The sequence below is a fragment of the Eretmochelys imbricata genome, chromosome 20 (assembly GCF_965152235.1).
Source record: "Eretmochelys imbricata isolate rEreImb1 chromosome 20, rEreImb1.hap1, whole genome shotgun sequence".
Lineage (NCBI taxonomy): Eukaryota > Metazoa > Chordata > Testudines > Cheloniidae > Eretmochelys > Eretmochelys imbricata.
The window spans coordinates 19,941,210-19,963,395 of NC_135591.1; the positions used below are offsets into that span (position 1 = coordinate 19,941,210).

General features: G+C 53.8%; 2 protein-coding genes across 3 annotated transcripts in view; both read right to left on the minus strand.

The window, feature by feature from the left end:
- CARM1 (coactivator associated arginine methyltransferase 1) overlaps positions 1–13,265 on the minus strand; it is a 53,147-nt gene extending 39,882 nt beyond the window's left edge. For both annotated transcript variants that reach the window (XM_077838357.1, XM_077838355.1), the window contains exon 1: positions 13,090–13,265. In XM_077838357.1, coding sequence (XP_077694483.1) covers positions 13,090–13,237 — 148 coding nt within the window. In that variant the 5' untranslated portion in view covers positions 13,238–13,265. The remainder of the gene's footprint in view (positions 1–13,089) is intronic.
- Positions 13,266–15,066: 1,801 nt separating this feature from the next.
- C20H19orf38 (chromosome 20 C19orf38 homolog) lies at positions 15,067–21,444 on the minus strand. Its single transcript, XM_077838363.1, has 8 exons — positions 21,363–21,444; positions 20,318–20,641; positions 19,480–19,524; positions 19,136–19,228; positions 17,444–17,471; positions 17,135–17,178; positions 16,664–16,701; positions 15,067–16,371 (listed from the first exon to the last, which is right to left on the minus strand). The coding sequence occupies exons 1-8, from the start codon at positions 21,406–21,408 to the stop codon at positions 16,249–16,251; spliced, it is 741 nt and encodes a 246-aa protein (XP_077694489.1). The 5' UTR covers positions 21,409–21,444; the 3' UTR covers positions 15,067–16,248.
- Between the last annotated feature and the right edge of the window lie 742 nt (positions 21,445–22,186).

The window sequence follows — 22,186 nt, forward strand, 5'->3', positions numbered from 1 at the left end:
CTCTCACCCAGCACAGGTTAGAGGAGTCATTCATTTGAAGCCGCTTACTTGCCAAATGGAGAGGCAGAATAGCCTAGTGGCTAGAGCACTAGTCTGGGACTCCCTGGGTTCTGTTCTCAGCTCTGGAACTGACCTGCTGGGTGACTGTGGACAAGTCCCAGTCGCTCTGTGCCTCAGTTTCCCCTCCCACCATTTCCCTATGTAGACCTATGAGCGTTGGTCACTATTTGCACATACAGCCCCAGTTTCGGGTGTTTATTGGAAACATCTTTGCGTCTTTCACAAACTCACGTTTCCCTCTGAAGGCCAGAAAATGCAGCTTTCATTCAGGCTGACACATGGACACACCAGAAAACCCATCCTCTCTGCCGTTTATGCCTCCCCCAATGGGGGGGGTGTGACACGGACGGTGCCCAGACACTACGGTGATGGGCAGTAATAGAAAACCTGGAGGCAAATGGGCCCTGCGAAGGGGATGGCAGGGAGGGATCTGGCTTCATCTCTTCAACACCCACCCGCTACCCGAGAGAGTCGCTGCCTCAGTGCGTCCGGGAAATGTCCGTAGAACCCTGCATCTGCAGGGCACCCCACAGTAAGTCGAACCGGCCGAACAGGGAAACTGACACAGCTCGAGAGCTTTCGACCGAGCCTCCTCAGCTCCTAGGGGTGGCCCTCTAGAGAGCTATCAAGCTGAGAAGGAAAGAAATGAGCTAGAGACCCCGGCCCATCACCCACATTAGGGATGAGCCAAGAGGAGATTTCCGATCCCCAGAGCCAGTTACCCCAATGCAGGGTCTCTCTCCAACACCAACCCACCCACCTCCCAACCATGAATGTGCTCTTTGCTTATGCGACCCCCTTTCCCTACCGCTCGGAGAGGGAGACAGCAGCAAAAGCATCTTCAGCCTCATTTAAACTCAGACGTGCTGCCTTCAAGCCCCATGCAAATGTGGATTCCTAGCCATGGATTTGCCCAGCACACTGGCCAGCCGCTGGGCTCTGATCCGTTCATTCATGGGCCCATGACTCCGAGCCAGAATTGCTGCCCCTAGCCAAAATAAACCTTTTCCACCCCAAGTCTGCAGCCAGAGATTTGCCTGTGGGCAAGGGGGGCTTGGGAGGGAAGTGAGCAGTGGGGACAGGGACAGTTCTGTGCAAACAGCCCTTACCCTGACGCTGATTTTGCCAGTGCTAGGAATCAGATCAGGAACATGACAGCAGCTGCTTACATCTTACCTTGAAAGCAAAAAGCAACAAAGTGGGTGATCAGGCCGCATGATCTGGCCCACGGAGGAGAGCAAAGCAGCAGCCAGCCATCCTCTCCTGTCTCCCCACCCTGCAGCACCGGGAGGGCTGGGTTACAGGACAGAGGATGCTCCAGTGCTGAAGCGGTGCCATAAAGGCAGGGAGGAGATGGGGAAGGTTCATTCGGAATCTGGGTTGTGGATTTCTTCTCCCTGGGTGCGTGTGGGGGTCCCCCTTTGCTGCCTGAAGCCCCCAACCCTCATCTGATCTGTCCGGAGCACAATACCACTCGGTTCTGTCCTCCTAAGGAGTTAGCTATTGCTCTGATTTCGGTAGGGAGGGGGCAAAAGTCAGATAGCGACTGGCCATCTCAACAGAGGAACTACTGATCGAACCAGCCTTGGAGAACCAACTCCCCTCATCTGTCCTCCTAGGGCAGGCCAGAGACGTGCTGCCAGGCCCCACGCTGCATCCCCAGGGCTGCCTCCTAGCCCCTCCCACTTTTCACTGAGTTACTTTAATTTTGGGAGGAGGGAAGCGCTGCCAGTTAAGTGAAAAACTCAGGAAGAAAGTCCCTGCTGGCTTAAAGTGCCAAATGTGTGAAGAAATGAACCACGGAGTCGCCCCATGGTTTTACTGCGGAGCAGCCAGAGGAACCAGCAGGGGGCTCGGAGGAGCTGAGCTTTCCGTAGCAAAGATTAAATCAGGTGTTTAGACCCAGCTTCTCTTTTTAAACCTGGGATGCTGCAAACTGTCGAAGTGGAAACGCAACCGACACTCCTGAAATGCTCCAATTGCCGATCTGCTGTATCCTGCACCTCCAGCACCTCGCTCCGTCTCTCAAAGGCTGCAGAGACGCACCAGGCAGGGAAGGGGGAAGTTGTGCCGACAATCTGGGTGTCCCAGTCGCAGAGATCTCCTGCTTGTTAGGAAGGGATCTCAGCCACGAGGAAGGAGCAAAGAACCCGTGTTGCAGAAACCAGCGGCTGCTCATTCAGGCAAGGGCTACGTGAGGCCAGAGACCAGGCCACGGCTCAGCAGGCGAACACATCCTCACTTAGAGAGAATTAGAACAATGGCGTCCAAACAGGTTTGCCTCCTGAAGGACAATGTCTGGGAGACTGACTTGTGCTGGGAATGAGAGGGGAAGGACCCCAAAGCATGCGGGTTTCCTGAAAGCGGCACAATCCCAGCCAAAGAGAAGCCCTCTGCCGCTCAAGGTGCTGCTTTTGAAAGCTATTAAATGCAAATTTCTCGCATCCATGTTAATCAGCTTGTCAAGCAGGGCCCCTGGCTTCTTTGTGAGCAATAAAAGGGACCGCAGATGTGCCCTGGGCTTCCAGGCAGGCTGAAAGAACAGAAAGGCTGGCGAATAATTTACAGAGAGGCTACCCTAGCGAGGGTCCCTATTTATGTGCTAGGGGGGGTCCCTGTCCCTCCTCCCTGCCTTTACACAAAGGCTTGGTTGCCGGCCCCTGGTCAGGGGAGTTTATTCCTCCTTTGATGGTTTAAGAAACAGCAGTGCGGGCAACCCTCTGAAGGGAGCGCCCATAGCTAGGGCTGGAGAGGCAGTACAGAATTGGGAGCTGGGCCTCGAAGCCTGGACAGGATTCTGAGCCAGCAGGAAGGACAGGCTGGGTCAGAACAGCAGGCCCTAAACATACTGGACCTTGAGACATTTTCCTCCACAGGGGCTGGGCCTCGAAGTCACTTTTCAGAACCACTTCGCGCTTTCACTAACGCGGGGGAAGGAGAAAATCTGAAGTCACAACAGCCACACATGCTAAGAGGGATTCAAAGCTTACTGAGGTTCAGTTCAAAAGAGATCACCACTCGGGGAGCAAGGGGGGTGAGCAGATGAGGAGGGAAGGGCCGAATTAGGAAGGGCCTTTAGACAAAGGAAGGAAGGAAGGAAGGAAGATACGTGGCCTAGCCGTCCTGACACAGTCCTGGGAGCTAGGGAGCCCCGGATCAGCCACTTACTGTGGGTAAGTGACTGCACCTGTTTCTCAGTTCCCCCGCTGTGTAAAGAGGATAAGGATCCAGACCCTCCTCACTCGGGGGATGAAGTAGGCAGCGTCTGCAAAGCAGTTTGAAGAGGAAAAGCGCTGTGTAAACACTAAATACCCCTTTCCCGGAGTAACGCAGCAGGATAGCAGCACTGCCAGAAACCCCACGAAGCAGGCGGCCATTTATACTGAGGCTGTAATTAAACCAGGCAGCGAGGGTCTCCCGGCCTGATGGGGACTCAGGGAGCAAACTGGGGCTAAGAGCCAAGGTGCAGAAGGGCAGATCCCTTCTCCTAGCAGCCCCGGACACCCAAGGAGAGCTGATCTAATCTGCCGCAGCTCCAGCCGCCTCAGGTTAGCTAGGTGGGCGAGACCTTGTGCTCCCGGGGCAGCGGGAGACCGACAGGAAGTTGGCCACATCACAAAAACTCTTCTGCTGACAGGAGGGAGGAGTTAGCCAAGGACGGCCACAGGCTGCATAGTCTTTGCCTTCCTAAATGCCCAAGACCCACCTTGGGGGAGCCAGTGGATACTGACAGCAAGACTGTCACTCCTCCGCCCCGGCCCCCCATCAAATCCATGTAGATCTCAAAGCACTTTACAAACAGCAAGTAACCAAGCCTTACAACCCACTTTAAAGGGGAATTTTTGCAGATGGGGAGACTGAGGCACAACGTGAGGCAGCAATGGAACAGCACCTGGATTTCGAGGCACTAGTGCTTTACCCACTAGACAAGGCTCCCTCAGAAAATGGAGCAAAAACCAGCGGCAGAACGGTTTGGCCCGAGACTGGGAACTTTCAGGCCCAAAGGAATTTTGTTTGTTTTAACACTTGCAGCTGGGGTATTCGCTAAGAGGCAGAGGGAGCGCCATGATTTTACCCCCCGCCACGTGCACAGCGGGCTCTCCCTGCTTCTGCCCCAGCAGAGCTCCCACATGGGTTCAAGTAGGAGTTCGCTAATGCACGCTGGCCCAGCGTGTGGGCAGCTGGGGCTCAAACTCATCAAACAGGCTCCCCCGGCTGCCCCAAGAAACGCCATTCCGAGCGTCCAAAGGGGACTCTTGCCTGTTACAGATGTAGCGCTGGGTGGGGCGGACAGTGACCGAGAAGCAGCTGTGTGATGAGCGACCCCTACTCCGCCCTGCTCCAACATCCAACACCATCAGCAGAGCAAGAACCAACCTGGGCAGAAAGCGCTTTGCCAAGTGTCTTGGGCCTGGCCTTAGGTCCCTCCCAACAGAGGCTCTGAAACCTGGTCAAAAAGAACCCCTCAGCCCAAGGACAGCCTCAGGGAAGGCTAAGAGCTCCCATGTCAGAGAGGTTAGCGTCACCTGAGCCACCCCAGTCAACAGAGAAGCTCCCATACGCTAGTTCTGCACCTGTTCAGGTCCCCGACTGCGATCGCAGCAACGCTAGCTACGGGGGACTGGCAAACCCCAGGGGAAGCCCAGAGCCACTGAGTGAAGCATCAAGACAGAGCCAGCGCTGCATCAGAGGCACTCTGGCTCGGAGAAGCTGCTTGCCCCATACCTGGAGCATTTTACACTCATGCAACGTTTGCAGGATGCATGAAAGCGGAGTAGACTTAACTCTCCGCGCGACCTTGGGTAACACTCAAGTCTGTGGGAGGAAATCATAAATGTAAACCTTCTCCACGCTGCTGCTTTTCCATCCCACTCCCAGTGCTTTACAGGACAAATCTACAAGACAACTGTCTGGCCGAGACAGATACATAACAGGCCAGCAAAGCAGGCCAGCTGTAGCACTGGTCAGCAGGCGGCCAGGACACCCCATCTCCCACAGAACACTCCTCTGAACAGCATTCTGGACAGAATCCTTGAGCGACGCATCCAGCCCAGCCCATGGCTTAGCTGCCCTCTGAACGGCGCTAGGTCCTCTCCCCAGCTCGCCCACTCCCATCACTGAGCCATGGAGCTCTGAGAGGGAAGGAGACCTGCTGCACCTAATCGAGCCTCCAACCAACCCAGGACTGTTCCCGTTCAGGTTTTCTCTGCAGGTCTGAATGACTTGAAGAGGCACCATCAGTTTAAACAAACAGGTATTTTTTAAAATATTTTGATCTCTGTTAACACCCGAGATGCTTTGTAAAATCTAACTTAGTCTGTTCAAACTGCTTAGCGGGGACAATAATTGTGAGAGCTCAAATACCCTGGAAAGGACAGTGAGAGAGAGACGGAAACTCCTACACACTAGGATAATCACCGACCCTCTCACCACAGGCAACCTCTCTTGGACAAACTGGATTCCGAGATCCCCAGGCCAGAAGGGATCATTTGGCAAGTCCAACTCCCTGCGTAACCCAGGCCAGAGAACTGCCCCAAACGAATTCCTAGAGCAGAGCTTTCCGGAAACTCTCCAATAGGGATTTAAAGATGGTCAGTGATGGAGAATCCACCCTGACCCTTGGGAAATTGCTCCAGTGGTTAATTACTCTTGCATTAAAAATTGACATCTTATTTCCCGTCTGAATTTGACTAGCTTCAACTTCCAGCTGATGCATCCCGTTAGACCTTCCTCTGCTAGGTTGAAGAGCCCATTGTCAAATATTTGTTCCTCCTCTAGGCACTTACAAACTGAGATCAAGTGACCCCTTCACCCTCTCTTTGTTAAGCTAAATCAATTGAGCTCTCCAAGTCTCACTGTAAGGCAGAATGAGGAAACTGAGGCAGAGAAGGCGACAGACATGCTCCAGACTATAAAGAGAATCAGAAAAGAGCATTTCCCAAGTCCTGAACTCCTGGGCCTCAACCACTGGACCACCTCTCTCTGGATTTTAGGAACTGTGTTTCTACAGAGCATCCCCCAAGCAACAGCAAAGAGGAAAGAACCAAGGTTCCTAGTCCGAGTGTCTTGAGGTTCTTCGGACCACAAACAAAGCTGGCACATTACAGATCCTGAGAGACGCTCCTTCTGTAGCCACCAATAGGTTAGATCCATGCATCTACCGTGGAGAAAAGCCTGAAGTCAAAACCTTCTCTGGGATCTTCCTTTACACCAAGAGGAGGGCGTTTCCCACCCACATTGAAGTGTGCAAACTAACCAAGGGAAGGTCCAAAGTGGGAAAAATATTTCCCAAAGCCGCAGCCAGGGTGCACTGAAGCCAGCATGGGCCGAGCAGCCTGGAAACACGTCACACCTGGCCCCATGCACACTGCAGCTAGAACCGTGCCACCGAGCGTACAACGCCATTGTCACTCAGGCCAGCTCCGTCCTAGCATCCCAGGGCCTCAGAATGAACCATGCCATTGATGAAGGGTTCGTGTCACTCTCCACTGTGCCCGCAGGGGGCACCTTCCCTGCAGATCCCCTCTGAACAGAGCTTTCCTATGCCGACTGCAGCTCGTGCTGCAAGAGGGAAAGGAAGGATGGGGCAGGGCTCATGACAGCAACCTGGGACTCTGGAGACTGGGGTTCAATTCCCTGCCCTGACACAGACGCCCTGAGTGACTTTGGGCAAGTCCCTGTCTCTCTGGGCGCTGCCCTGCCTCATGAGAGGGTTGCGAGGGAAGCTCCCATGCAGCACTTGTCAGCCATGGATCATAAAGCGCTTTACCAAGGAGCCCAGGATCACCATCCCTATTTTACAGACAGGGAAACTGAGGCAGAGAGCGAAGCCCGGACTTGCCCAAGGTCCCCTAAAAGGCCAGTGGCAGAGCAAGGAACAGAACCAAGGTCTCCCCAAACCCAGTCCAGTTCTCTATCCACGAGGCCAGACTCCAGTAACAAGGACTGCCTAAGTGCCTCAGCTAGGCAGTTAAAATCCTTGGGGCTGGGCCCATGTGGCAACTCACTCAGCAAGGACTCCCTGTGTCCAATGACAGGCCTGGACCATGCAGCCAGCTGTGATGTTACAGGCCATGCTACACCTTGTTGATAGTCGGCAAAAAAGACCGACATCCTAAAGCACAAAGATCACTCCGTGCACTCAGATCTGCTTTCCACGTGTTCCCATTTAGGCAGCCACTTACAGCATGCTAGAAAAGGGCACAAATATTCAAAGGTTTAAAGGGAGTTCCCCCCCATATTTAGTTTTCTGATTACAGATGCCAAACAGGTGCCCTAGGCATCTGCTTTGCATTCGCTAGCTTTTCAAACTGTGACGCGAGCAGTACGTTTGAGACACTCATGCTACTAGAAGAAATCTGGCACAGAGAAACTTTCGCCTGGCTTGGACTGCCAGGACTTCAAACAGTCAATATTTAGCAGGAGAGCATCAGCATGCGATATGAAGAGAGACTGAAAAGCCAGGGATAGTTTACTTTAAAAAAAGGAGACACGATGAAAGTGTACAGAATAATCAATGGTACTGACATTGGAACGGTCTGTTCTCCCTGCCTCATCACAAAAGAGCAAGGGGCCATGTCAATAAAACTAAAAGGAAGCAAATGAAAGGAAATATTTTGTAGCCTGAGGAACTCACTGCTACATGATACTGTTGAGGCCAAGAACTCAGCAAGATTGAAAATAGATGTTGATATGGATAACAAGAATAGCGAGAATTAAAATAGCAAACACCGTTCTTGGCTGTCCCCGGGCACGACGGCAATAAACGTGAATACAATAATTACAAAAAGTTTTTGAAGGGATACAAAACCTCACGCATCAGGTCTTAAATCTCTGACTACTACGGATTCGGATGAGACCTTTAGAGAAGCAGATCATCCTATATCTGTCTGTAGAGTTTTTTGCACTGTCCTTGGTCACTGTCAGAGACAGAATACTGGGCTAGATTGACCTCAGGTCTGATCCAGTCTGGAGATTCTTGTGTTCCTAAGATACGATAGCAAAATCAACCTTCCATGTGTCAGTGTAAAGGAGAACAATTGGATAGGTTAGGCCAAATGTTCAGAGAGTTATTTTAAGAATATTTTCAGGATTTTAAAAAAGGAGATTGCTTGAATTAAAGCATCTCTATTTGCAACCTGATAACCTGCACATGAAACTGATTACAAACAAGAGCTGAAATTGACTAAATTATTTCATTGTCCAACCTGAGTGAAACAAAGCAAACAGCTTGAATGGAGACATTTAGTGTTTTTTGTTTGCTTGTTTTAAATTCTATTGGTTTTAATCATTTTCAGGTATTAGTAACAGAAAAGGAAATTTGTGTTTATTGAACAGATTAATTTTAACCTGACGCTGTCCCTTTAAGACAACAAAAAGGAAGAGAAATTAAGTCTAGTGATATCTGGAGAGCTGTGAGCGCTTGGGAATCCTTGTTTTAAAATAGAAGTGAAGGCTATGTGCCTTTGCTATCGCACAGAATGCAGAGCATAAAAAGCGTCTCTTTGGGAAAGGAAAGATCGTTGCATGAACCTTAAGGAAAAAGAAAAAGCTCTGCTTTGAAAAACTAACCCACAGGAATTTCCATGTCCCCTGACAAACACCAATCTATTTTTTATTTTTATTTCGATCATATGAAAAAGATGCTTCTCCGTGGCCCCACATGCCCTAAACACATACTTCAGCAACACAAGAAAATCCTAGCAACATTGTATAAATCATTTCAACAGGCACACAGCCAGGCAGACACCTACAGAAACCCCTGGCCAACGCTCCATCATTATAGGACACACATCCTCTCAGAAAGATGGCGTTTTGTAGGGTACCTGGACAGGCGACAAATTCATGCTATTTCAGATCAAAGGAAGGGGATCAAGTTCCACCTCAGTCTTTTCTGGGGTGTAACACTGCAACATCCCTTGTGGCTCGTGGGGGGACGCTAAGGCCAGGTCACTCTCGTTCCAGAGCATTGGGAGAGGTTTCCAATGGCTCAGAGCAGCAGCTGCATTAGCAAATCATAGTGAGAAAGGAAGCCCCCCCCCGTAATCGGAGGCAGGAATGTTCCTAGTTTAAGAAACTGTAAACTAAAGGCTCAGTATGAGGCCAACAATTGCATAGACACATGCACTGGTGAATGCTTAAAGATCAGCTGGCACTGATCTGTGGGGCAGGACATTAGACTTCTAATAAATAAGCAAGAAACCCCACACAGGAGGACTTAGACACCTCCCCGCCATGCACACTGCATTGAAATGAAGCATTAGGACAAATTCACATTTTCCATTACCTTGTCTCTTTCCACCACCACCTGCTTTCCCATCCTAACGACCCTCCCAGGCCAAACGGCCACGCTGGATGCATCCCAGATGTCAGGCTAAAGAACATCACATTTCTAAAAATGTAATACAGTACAGAACTTTAGACAGGACGGTGCTTCAGACACAGCATCCCCCAAGAATAAACTCATGAGTACACGTCCTTTGTGCACTGTTACCCCGTAGACTGAGCGCAGCATGTTGGTCAGCTCACCAAATAGCTCACCTACGCTTTTGTCTCAAAACTTGGAGAGCTGGACAGCTGGTGCAAGTGGAAGTCAATAATGGGGAAATCAATTGAACTGTGTCAGATTTACTCCATGAAAATGTTGCACTGGTCAAAGGGGATCAAATGCGGAAAGTCAATAGAACATCTTGAAATCTGATGAAAATCAGATCTCGGTATTAGTGCTTTATTATTGACTCAAAAGCGGTTTCAGAACTGTATTGACAAAGGGATAACATCAGATTTAAAAAAAAATACATTCAAAAGCAAATTTCCTTCTAGCCCCACGTGAATGTCAAAACAGAGAACACTTAAAGAGCATGTTATGTGGGTCTCAGGCAAACAATGAAAATAACCTTGTCTGTTTCACTTATTTATATTACAGTAGCATGTTGAGGCTTCAACTGAGATCTAGGCCCCAGCACGCCAGTGGCTGCTCAGGCACAAGAGGGTGGTTGTTTCTGAGCTCTTCAGGACAGGGACTGAGAGGGAAGCAGGCAAAAAAAGACACTGAAAGGTGAAGTGATTCGCCCAAGATCAGAGTCATGAACAGAACTAAGGCCTGAACCCCATGCCAGTGGCCGAGCCATTAGACCCCATTACCTCTGTCACTATCCAGTCCTCTGGCTGAGGCAGCAAGCAGTACACAGGGAAGGTTTTCACTTGAAAGTTTACATTATTATCTAATTAATATAATCTGCATGGCTGATAAATCTGGTCTCGCTGTATAAACTAACCCTGCTATAAAGATTAAAGCGCGTGAGATCTCGCTCAGGAAAGAAGGTTCTTATACTACCAGTGTTGGATCTGCTTTGTGCCACATAAACCAACCCCTAATTTTGGGGATGGGAATGCCAAGGTGAGGCATACTGAAGGTGGGAAACAGAGAGAGGCGCTGGGCCCTGGGTACCCCCAGCTACAACCAGTCTGTGCACTCCTACCCACGACAGGCAGTGTTAACTGATCACAGTGCTCAGAAGATTGCTGCGGGGAGGAAAGCGAGCGAGGGACCCCAGAAGGAAGAGCTGGCCCGGCAGCATGGCCCAGAACTCCAAGAACAGCATGTGACTGTAATGAACAATTAAACAGCAGCCAGCATTCCCCCAGCCCTGACAGCTCCTCTTCCAGAGGCAGCCTGGCCCTTGTGGTCTCCAAAGCCCTCAGCGGAGATGATCAGAGAAGGTGGGACTAGGGAGGGATATGCACTCCTTCCCCAACTCTGCAGGGAGTGCATCTTCTGCAGAGCAAGGTGACACTCCGGGCCAGACCGCCCTCAAGGTGGGCAGCTAACTTCATCCAGGAACACCCCGGAGCAACTGCTTTTAACCCCAGCGACGCTGCTTCTGGGGGTGAAGGAAATTCAACTGCGGCTCCTACCATGATAGTGATTCAAGATGCCAGGCCACATGGCGGTAACACTGCAGTCCATGCCCCCTCCCTTGGTACAGCAGCTCCAGGAGGGAGAGCAGACACTAACGGCCTTCCACAAAACCAAACTACCCACATCAAATGGCAAGAAAGTTTTCTTGACGGTCACTCCACCCAAGGGAAAGGAGCTGCTAGCCACCCCTCAGGAATGCCATGCTAACCACTGGGGTGACTTCTCTAGGAAATGCAGCATGGCACAGGGATGCTGCCTCCAGTGGCCTCGAGCATCCACCCCAAGGTCTGGCAGAGGCTTTTCCTGCCCAGTGGAAACAACCTGGAGGTAGGCGCCCATAGAAACGGAACACAGCCTCACCCGAGACATAGCACCACCCAGCAATCTCTGCTCCTGCCCAGCTTCCAGACACATGCCCCTCCACAGACCTGTCCCAGAGACTTTGCACCCTGCACCCGCCGCCTCCAATTGCTCCCCTCCCCAAACAAAAACAAGGAAGACAAGACTAAATATTGCAAGATCCGAACTGAAACAAGGGATTAAAGCCCAGCCACAGGGTAAGGGCCCCTCCCGGGCAAACACTCAGTGACTTCAAGCTGCTTCCTGCCAGGGAATCTGCCCTTGCCTGCACTTTGGTGACAATTATCGAGCTCGGCACACCAATAAAGGGCCCCCATGAACCCTACGGAGGGACCTGCCCGCCTAAGCAAGAGCAAAGACCCAGGTGACAGAAGGCACTGGCACTACCAGAGGCTGACACATGGCGACCTTTACCGCGAGCACGGCTAGAAGAGGAGACTCGTGGCCCCTGAGCCACCAGGGGGCTGCTGCGGCCCCACTGCTGGAGGGGGAGACGCAGCCAGCTCAGGAGCCGAAGGGCTACAAGCCCCTTAACACAGGCCAGGCCTCTTCCGTGCCCCAGGCGCCTCCTGACCCAAACGTATGTCACACTCCCAGCTGCCCCCAAACTCCCAGACACCCCCTATTCCCCCAGCCCCCATCCCGACATACACCCCCCCCCAGTCCTAGTTACCCTCAGGCTCCTACCCCAATCCCCAGACACCCCCTATTCCCCCAGTCCTAGTTACCCCCAGGCTCCTACCCCAACCCCCAGACACCCCCTATTCCCCCAGTCCTAGTTACCCCCAGCCTCCTACCCCAACCCCCAGACACTCCCTATTCCCCCAGCCCCCATCCTGACATACACCCCCCAGTCCTAGTTACCCTCAGGCTCCTACCCCAACCCCCAGACACCCCCTATTCCCCCAGCCCCCATCCCGACATACACCCCCCCAGTCCTAGTTACCCCCAGCCTCCTACCCCAACCCTCAGACACCCCCTATTCCCCCAGCCCCCATCCCGACATACACCCCCCCCCGTCCTAGTTAGCCCCAGGCTCCTACCCCAACCCCCAGACACCCCCTATTCCCCCAGCCCCCGCCCCCATCCCGACATACACCCCCCCAGTCCTAGTTACCCTCAGGCTCCTACCCCAACCCCCAGACACCCCCTATTCCCCCAGCCCCCATCCCGACATACACCCCCCCCAGTCCTAGTTAGCCCCAGCCTCCTACCCCAACCCCCAGACACCCCCTATTCCCCCAGCCCCCGCCCCCATCCCGACATACACCCCCCCCAGTCCTAGTTACCCCCAGCCTCCTACCCCAACCCCCAGACACCCCCTATTCCCCCAGCCCCCATCCCGACATACACCCCCCCAGTCCTAGTTACCCTCAGGCTCCTACCCCAACCCCCAGACACCCCCTATTCCCCCAGCCCCCATCCCGACATACACCCCCCCCAGTCCTAGTTACCCCCAGCCTCCTACCCCAACCCCCAGACACCGCCTATTCCCCCAGCCCCCGCCCCCATCCCGACATACACCCCCCCAGTCCTAGTTACCCCCAGCCTCCTACCCCAACCCCCAGACACCCCCTATTCCCCCAGCCCCCATCCCGACATACACCCCCCCCAGTCCTAGATACCCCCAGCCTCCTACCCCAACACCCCCCCATTCCCCGTGCCCCACCCCCTACCTACAGCCACCCCCCCCGCCCCACGTACCCCCAGGCTCGTACCCGGCCGCCCCCGCAGCCCGCCCCACTCACGGCTGTAGAGCGCCAGGCCGGCGCTGTCGGGCCCCGTGCGCGCCTCGAGCCGCAGCGCCTGCTGCTCCTGGTGCCGCTGGATCTCGCCGTTGGCGTCCCCGATGGTGAGGAGCCGCACGCCGGGGAACACGGACACCGCCGCGGCCATCTTGGCTCCGCCGCCGCCTCCCCGCGCCCGGCCCCGCCCCCAGCGCCCCCCGCGGGCCCCGCCCCCGCTCGGCCCCGCCCCCGGCGCCCTCTACGGGCCCCGCCCCCCGCTAGGCCCCGCCCCCGGCACCCCCTGCGGGCCCCGCCCTCCGCTCGCCGCCCGGCCCCTCCCCCAGGGCCCCCTACCGGCCCCGCCCCCGCTCGGCCCCGCCCCCAGGGTCCCCTACCGGCCCCGCCCCCGCTCAGCCCCGCCCCCGGCGCCCTCTACGGGCCCCGCCCCCCGCTAGGCTCCGCCCCCGGCTCCCCTTGCGGGCCCCGCCCTCCGCTAGGCCCCGCCCCCGGCGCCCTCTACGGGCCCCGCCCCACGCTAGGCCCCGCCCCCGGCGCCCCCTGCGGGCCCCGCCCTCCGCTAGGCCCCGCCCCCGGCGCCCTCTACGGGCCCCGCCCCACGGTAGGCCCCGCCCCCGGCGCCCCCTGCGGGCCGCGCCCTCCGCTCGCCGCCCGGCCCCGCCCCCAGGGCCCCCTACCGGCCCCGCCCCCCGCTCGGCCCCTCCCCCAGCGCCCCCCGCGGGCCCCGCCCCCCGCTAGGCCCCGCCCCCGGCGCCCCTTGCGGGCCCCTCCCTCCGCTAGGCCCCGCCCCCGGCGCCCTCTACGGGCCCCGCCCCACGGTAGGCCCCGCCCCCGGCGCCCCCTGCGGGCCGCGCCCTCCGCTCGCCGCCCGGCCCCGCCCCCAGGGCCCCCTACCGGCCCCGCCCCCCGCTCGGCCCCGCCCCCAGGGCCCCCTACCGGCCCCGGCCCCCGCTCGGCCCCGCCCCCAGGGCCCCCTTCCGGCGGTGGGCACCAGTCACCTACTCGCTGCCAATCCTGGCCTGGCCACATGGGGCAGGACACCCCCTCCCCACCCCACTGCGGATGATGTCAGCAGAGCTCCAGGGGCCGGGGAGGGGGCCGGGCCGGGGGCAGCACCCGGGGAGCACAGGCCATCAGTAGCATGAGAGTCAAAGGTGCAGACATCCAGCCATGGTCATTAGGCTCCAGAGTCAACAGCCATAAGCATGATGAGCCTGCCCAGGTATCCAAAGCTAGTGTCAGGAGAACAGGGATCGGCTGTTCTCCGTGGCCCCCGGAGGGGAGGGCCAGAAGGAATCGGCTTAATCTGCAGCAGGGGAGATGGAGGTTCGAGGCCAGGAAAACCCTTCTAATGCCCAGGGGAGTGAAACTCTGGAGCAGGCTGCCAAGGGAGGCTGGGGAATCCCCCTCATTGGTGGGGTTTTAAGGACAGGTTGGACAAACCCCTGTCGGGGCTGGTCTATGTGTACTTGGTCCTGCCCCAGCGCCGGGGGCTGGACTAGGCAACCTGTCGAGGTCCCTGGCAGCCCCCCCGTTTCTATGTGTCTGTGAACATGCCAGTTCACTGCTCTCAGAGGTAGGGTTCAGGCTGCCTGCAGACTCAGGTACACAGCATTGCTGCGGCTCACACTGTGAAGGGCGAGAGCGATTTGATTTTAAAGATCTAACGCTTGGGCTCTGCAGCACAACTCTTCGCAGCCCTTGCCACGCTGTGTAGTGCGGCAGACAGTGTAAAACCCAGTTCCTTCTGTCCCCAATGCATCCTCTCATCCTCCCGGAGTGAAAAGAGGATCACCATTTGTTGTTAGCAGTATAGGGCTTGTGACACCCAGCCAAACAGCTCTGATTCCGTCTAGGAGAGGACAGTAGTGACAAGACACATTCTCCGGCTCATCAACAAGGAGACAGAGAATTCTCCAGAACAGTTCACACCTCTCCCAACAACAAATTTACATCTTTATTGAATCAGAAAATGACCTTACAGTTTCCAGTGGCAGATGGAACCACTGTAATATTCCGGGCTTAATATCTTCAAAGAGCCTGGGAAACAATCCTCAAGAGGGGGAATTATCATCCCTTTTACAGATAGGGAAACTGAGTCACAGAGAGGAGAAGAGACTTTCCTAAGGTCACATCGCAAGCTGGGGATAGAACCCAGGAGTCCTGCCTCTCTGCTCTAATTGCTAGACCACACTCACTTCCTACAGAAACAAAAAGCAAACGTATAAACATTCTGAACAGCCCCCTCGGTGAAAGTCACAGGCAAAAGAAGAGGGAGTTAGAGTTGGGGGCAGTTAGGTGGAAAAGCAGTTCCTTTGGGGCTTCCACGCTCATTCTCTCTCGGTGATTCCAGATTAAATGTGTTTGGTGTGCAAATCCAACTGTCCATCCCCAGACACAGCCGCATATCCATCCATCCATCCATCCCCACTCCCATGCACCCGTCTATCCATCCCCATATGTCCATCCCCAGCCACACCTGTCCGTCCCCAGCCATCCATCCACAGACACACTCCTCTATCTATCCATCCATCCCTATCTGCATCCTCTGTCCATCTCAGGTTTAGAGCTGCTGCTCATCACCACAATCCAGGAGCACCTTCCGTGTACAATAGCCTGCCGACAGCCTTCATGGCAGTGGGCTTTATGGAGTCTTTGGCTCTCCCCCCATCTCGGGTCATCCTGGGAAACGCTGCTTGGAGGAAGGGGATTGTGGAGGGGTAGAAAGGGGTGGCTGGCTGGTGTGAATGTCATTCTGGCTACAATGGAAGAATCCACTGCCAGCCACACAAATCCTGCTCCCACCACATGCAACCCTAGCTGGGCTCTTCCTGCTTCTAGCATCAGCCCCAGGGATCGATGCAGCTGTCAGGGCTGAGCCGGTGATGCTGCTCACGATGAGGGAGGTAGACTATATTCTGGGTGTCCTTTCATGGTGCCCATGTCACGTGGCCCTGGAGGCACACAGCGGGCCACAAGGCTTAACTGAAGCTCATTCTCCTCCCAGTGAAGAAGACGTATAATCACACCCCAGTAACGGCCCCTCTGGCAGATGCTTCGTTCTGGGGGAGACACTGAGCCCAAGGAAGAAATAAGGGCAGGGCTGGGCCTGGGGCCAGGGTCACTAGCTGGAGCATCTGGGGCCGGCCTCAACCCGGGCCATCATTGCAAGGACTTGAATGTGCTGAAGCTGTTGGTTCCCAGAGAGGAAGCTGAGCTGAGTCTTTTTCTGGAGCCTGGGGAGATGCAGGCATCTTGGCTGCCTGTGGCTTCCAGGTCCATTTTCTTGCCAAATGGAAGGTGGGGGGAAAGACAGGAAGAGAGGGTAAAGTAAGGATCTATGGGGGGCTCAGCTTGGAGGTGGGGTGGGGGAGTAACCATTAACCCTTTGCAAACTGCACCCTCTGGGGTGAGATGGCTGCATCATGCCATTGCAATGCAAGCTCAGCCCCTGACTAGGGGGCTGCCCCGGGAAATACTCGCCCATGGACCCAGCAGCCGAGCTCAGCTTGAGAACAGCCCATGTCCCCCATGGCAGCTCGCACCCCCTCTGCAAAGCCCTCGGTCGACGACTTACCGCTGAGACGGTGAACAGACAGTTATCGAACGACATGTCTGCAAAAGGAGAGAGGAGTGAGGTTACTGGGGCCAGGTCTTGCATACCTGCAGCCCTCTCACCCCAAAGGGATCGCTTTGCCGATTGCTGATGTCAACTGCCTCTGGGGTGGAAAATGACAACTATTTCACAGTGCACAGCAATGCCACCCGACAGGACAGAAACTGCCAGGAAATGATGCTTAGGCCTGGAGAGGTTGACTTACTTCATTTGCAAGTTAGTGAACCCAGGAGCCTATGCATTGACTGAACCAGCAGACCACAAGCCTTCGCAGAGCCATGAGTGGAACCCAGGAGTCCTGGCCCCCAGTCCTTCTGCCTCCGTACACACTGCTTTGAAAACGTCACCCACAGCCTCCTCCTGGCAGCTGTCAAGGCTGTGTCAGGGTCACTCTGACCTCACAAGCACTTGGTATTTGACTCTAACACAGACCTGTTGTGGGAAAGTTCGTTTCCGTCCAGCACGATTCCCGATCCCTGTAAAACAGACACAGTGAGATCCATAACTAACGAGGACACTTTGCCCTGCTCCAGCCCCAGGAGACATTTTCAAAAGCATCCAAATGACTTAGGACCCCAAGTCTAATTTTCAAAAGGGATATGGGCACTTTGACACCTAAATCCCATTGAAAGTCAATGAGAATTATGCTCCTTAGTGATTTTTGAAAGTGGGGAGAGTTTCACCTTAGGCCACGTGAGTCACTGTCCCTAAGTGACATTAGATTTCCTGAGCGTCTCTCACCTTTTCAGCTGTTGTCTTCTGACGTTAACTGGTAAAAAGGAAACAGATGTTATGGTGTCATAAAAGCAATGCTGGGGGTAAGATGATTGATAGATAGATAGATAGATAGATAGATAGATAGATAGATAGATGAGTGTATGACGGGTTGGGTCACAGAAACCCCCCTGGGACAGCCACCTGATGTGCCTAGACTACCTCTGAGCCCATTTTCCCTGGCAGCTCGGGACTTCAGTACCCTGCCTCGTTGAGCCAGACACACTCGCCTGCTGCAAACACAGACCCAGGTCTGAACCACGTCCCCCACAAGTTGCAGGCTTAACTGAAACAGTTCAAGAAATGTTCCTGTCTCCAGCACCCAGATACCCAGTCCCCAATGGGATCCAAACCGCAAGTCAATCCGTTTTACTCTGTATAAAGCTTATACAGGGTAAACTCATAAATTGTCTGCCCTCTATAACACTGATAGCGAGATATGCACAGCTGTTTGCTCCCCCAGGAATTACTTACTTACTCTGGGTCAATTAATAAGCAAAAAGTAATTTTATTAAGTATAAAAAGTAGGAGGTAAGTGGTTCCAAGTAATAACAGACAAAACAAAGTAAATTACAAGCAAAATAAAACATGCAAGTCTAAGCCTAATACAATAGGAAACTGAATACAGATGAAATCTCGCCCTTGGCGATGTTCCAATAACCTTCTTCCACAGACTGGGCCAAATCCTTTCCCCTGGTACAGTCCTTGTTCCAGCTCAGGTGGTAACTAGGGGATTTCTCATGACTGGCAGCCCCCTTTGTTCTGTTCCACCCGCTTTTATAGCTTTGGCACAAGGTGGGACTCTTTTATCTCTCTGGGTCCCCACCCCTTCTTCTAAATGGAAAAGCACCAGATTTAAGATGGATTCCAGTACCAGGTGACATGGTCACATGTCCTGTGAGACCCCTCAAGCCTTCATTCTTCCAGGCCTGACTCACAGGAAGGCTTGCAAGTAAACAGAGCCATCTACAGTCAGTTGTCCTGGTTAATGGGAGCCATCAAGATTCCAAACCACCATTAATGGCCCACGCTTTGCATAATTACAGTAGGACCTCAGAGTTATATTTCATATTGCTAGTTTCAGATACTAAGAATGATACGTACATACAAATAGGATGACTACACTCAGTGGATTATAAGCTTTGTAATGATACCTTACAAGAGATCTTTTGCATGAAGCATATTCCAGTTACATTATATTCACACTTATTAGCATATTTTCATAAAATCATATGGAGTGCAACATCACAGGGTGTATGGGGATCGATAGATAGATGGAGGGGGTGTATGGGGATAGATAGATAGATAGATGGATGGGCGTATGGGGAGAGATAGATAGATAGATAAATTAGATAAAGAGAGAGAGAGAGAGCTGCTCAGCTCCCACGTCTCCAGTTGAGATCAATGGGAGTTATGGGTTCTCAACAATTCTGTATATCAGGCTAGGGGGGTCTTGTTGGCTAGTGGACCCTTTGGAATATTACTGTCATCAATGACTTGGCCAGGACACACCCAGTGGCAGAGTCAGGATCAGGACCCAGGAGTCCTGAGTCCCAGTCCCCTGCGGTATAACAACACCCTGCCACACCAGCCGAGCTATAGGTGGCCTCTATAACTCATCACAGGCAGCCCAGGATCCAGTTTCTGCATTCCTCGTACCTCGCCTGACTGCCACGACTGCTACCACTAGGCCCACGGTCAGAAGCAAAGCTCCAGCCACGCTGAGGGACACAGGGAGCAGCCACGGGGAACCTGGGCAATGCAGAGAAAGCAGCTGGCGTTACCTGGCCCTATTCAGATATCAAAGGGACCCCACACAGCCCTCCCCACTCCGAGCACCAGACTGTACCCGCAACTGGGCAGTTTTGAAACAGGGTGAGCACTCCCCCAATCTCCACCACAGCCATGGCCTTCCCCATGGTTCTCGCCCCCTCCTCCTCCGGGCTCTAGTCTAGTTTCCCAGCCCTGGCAGATTCCCTGCCTCCCTCTGTCCTTGCCCTTACCTTCTGGAGCAGCCATGGAAACTGGGGGAGGGGCCGTCGGAGTTGCTGGGGGAGGGGATGTTGACATATTTTCATTGGAAAAGAAAGGAGGAGACAGTTTGAAAAGTTGTTTTATTCACACCGGTTTGCAGAGTCAAGATCAGGCCCCGGGAGTCCTGGGAACCCACACCCTGCTCTGAAGACTAGACCCTACTCCCTCCTCCAGCCAGGACACAGAGGTCCTGACGCCCAGCCCTCCTGTTTGACCCACGAGGCCCCACTCCCACCCAATTCTGGGAAGGAAACTCAGGAGTCCTGTCTCAGCCTCCTGCTCTAGCTAGACCAAAATCTCTCCCAGAACCAGGATCACAGCCCAGAAGTCTAACACCCAAGCACTCCTTAGTAACTTTCACAACAGCATCTCCCTGCTCTCACCACCAGGAAGGCACCTGTCACACAAACTCTTCAGCTCAGCCTCCACCAGCCACTTTTAGTTGGACTAGCTGGCTTGGTGCACCAACCTTTCGCCCCAGCGGACTAGGACTGGAAGAGCACTAGAGGGCTGAGAGGCATCAAAGTAGGTTGGGGGCGCCCAGGGCTGGGCTAGCTGGGCCCGTGGCTCAGGACTGAGGGGTGCCGGCAGAGCTCGGGGAGGAAAGAACTGCACTACACTTGCCCACACTCCCATGCTCTCTCCTCAGTTCAGCCATAGAATCATAGAATATCAGGGTTGGAAGGGACCTCAGGAGGTCATCTAATCCAACCCCCTGCTCAAAAGCAGGACCCATACCCAATTAAATCATCCCAGCCAGGGCTTTGGCATCCCAGCCAGTTTCCTTCGGATCTAAAAGCCCTTCACCTGCCACCGCGATCTCCACCACATTGCTGAACTCTGACATCTGCCTGGCACTCCCGCTGTAGCTGTGGTACTTGCATCGGTACTGCCCGGCGTCCTTCCCGGTGATGTTCTCCAGGATGAAAGTGACGCGGTGCTGGGCCTCCGAGGCAAACAGCATCTGTACAGGCTGAGCCAGACCTGTCTTCAGCAACCAGAACTCGCTGTCCACGTAGGCTTTCGGCGCGATGCACACGAGCCTGGCGGAGTCTCCTCGGGCAGGGGGGTCGGAAGACATGTCCAGGTAAAAAAGTGGGGCGGGAGTTAGGCTGGGACCTGCCAAAGAGCCTGGAAGAGCCAGGGGAAGATGGAGCGAAATGATGATGCAAGGTGCCCATAGACTGGCATAGTACTGGCAGCTTCCTGCACACCACAGGACGGGCTCCTGTCCTGCCCACTGGGGACAGCATGGGCTGTGGCAATGCCAGCTTCTGCCCTGCCTGCCCCTGGAGGCACAATAAAGTTAGTTGGAGTGAGCCTCCAACACACCCTGTCCTGCCCCTGGGGACACAGGGAAGCAGAGCAGCGCGAGCTTCAGGAAACACCCAAGAGTTGATCCACAGCTCTCCAAAAGAGGCCTCAGAGGGTACATCTACACTGCAATAAAACCCCTGTGGTGCTAAGTCTCAGAGCCCGGGGTTGGGCTGCAGGGCTAACAATTGCAGTGTAGATGTCTGGGCTGGGGCTAGAGCCCTCCAAAGTTCACGCCAGAGATAAATTTGACCCAAAGGCTCAAATGGGTCAAATAAACGTGATCCTGCTGCATTGACAGCTCCCTCCATTTTCCTGCTGAGATCCCTTCTGGAGATAAAGCCCAGCATCTCACCCCCATGCCCTACGGTTACCAAATCATTATGCAATTTCTACGGTCACTTATTCCCCTCACCTCCCATCTATAACTGGCCTCAGACATATAATACAGCATGAGCTTCTTCAGGTCCCTCGTCCTGGAGGAACACTCAGAGGGAAAGCTTCAAATACAGTTTAAATAGAGGGGAAGAAAACATACCAGCTAAGAGAAAGAGAATCCTCAGGCTCATCTTTCTGCAGAGCATCCTGGATCTTTGGTAAATAGACAGTAGGAGCCCAACATGCATGGAAAGTTCCTAGCTAGAAGTAAATGAAAAGGAGAAGGAAGTTTTGCCCAAGATGGAATTTCAACATCTCGGGAGGAAATTACAGAATGTCCCTGAACATAAAAGGGCTTTTCTTCCTTTTCCTACAGCAAATAGAATTTAAAGCCTCACATAAAAGCCAAAGGACTGAGACCGCCGGTCACCTCACCCATGGTGTAAGTTACATGCTAGGCTCTGGGCACAATTCTCTTCTCACACCAATTTGATACTGGTGTGATTTCACTGACTTCAACAGTTACTGTCGGGCCCAGTGATCTCAGCTGTACAAGTGTAAATTCCGAGTAACCTCAGTGGAGTTACTCCAGATTTACAGCAAGCGTAACTAAGATCTAACTCAGGCCCTAAATCTTGTGGCATTTTCCTATGATCTTACGGTACATCAATGGATTGCAGCTTTCAGGCCAAGGCTAAGAACCATTTATATTTCTCTAAATCTCCAAATACTTTCCAAGTTATATAGAAATCATTTCCCCCATTACTGAAGTGGAACACAGCACTGCTTGCACAACACTTTGACAGGAAATGATGAATAACCTCATGACTAGCTGATAGAAAAGACGCCCCAGTTGAAGGTTAGCAGTAGGGACAAGTAGAATGAACAAGCACAAGTAGAAATGCAGTCGCTGAATATCAGAGGTGCAATGATGCACATGTATCTGTACCTGCACGTGGTCTTGTGTGTGCACGTGTTATGAAT

Bases quoted from the DNA above. Each gene is read 5' to 3' on its own strand.
- C20H19orf38 (XM_077838363.1), bottom strand. From the start codon at position 21,408: ATGCTCTGCAGAAAGATGAGCCTGAGGATTCTCTTTCTCTTAGCTG. The intron at 20,642-21,362 runs GTATGTTTTCTT...TGGCTCTTCCAG, and splicing joins GATTCTCTTTCTCTTAGCTG to GCTCTTTGGCAGGTCCCAGC. The intron at 16,372-16,663 runs GTAAGTCGTCGA...CCATTTGGCAAG, and splicing joins GTCTGTTCACCGTCTCAGCG to AAAATGGACCTGGAAGCCAC.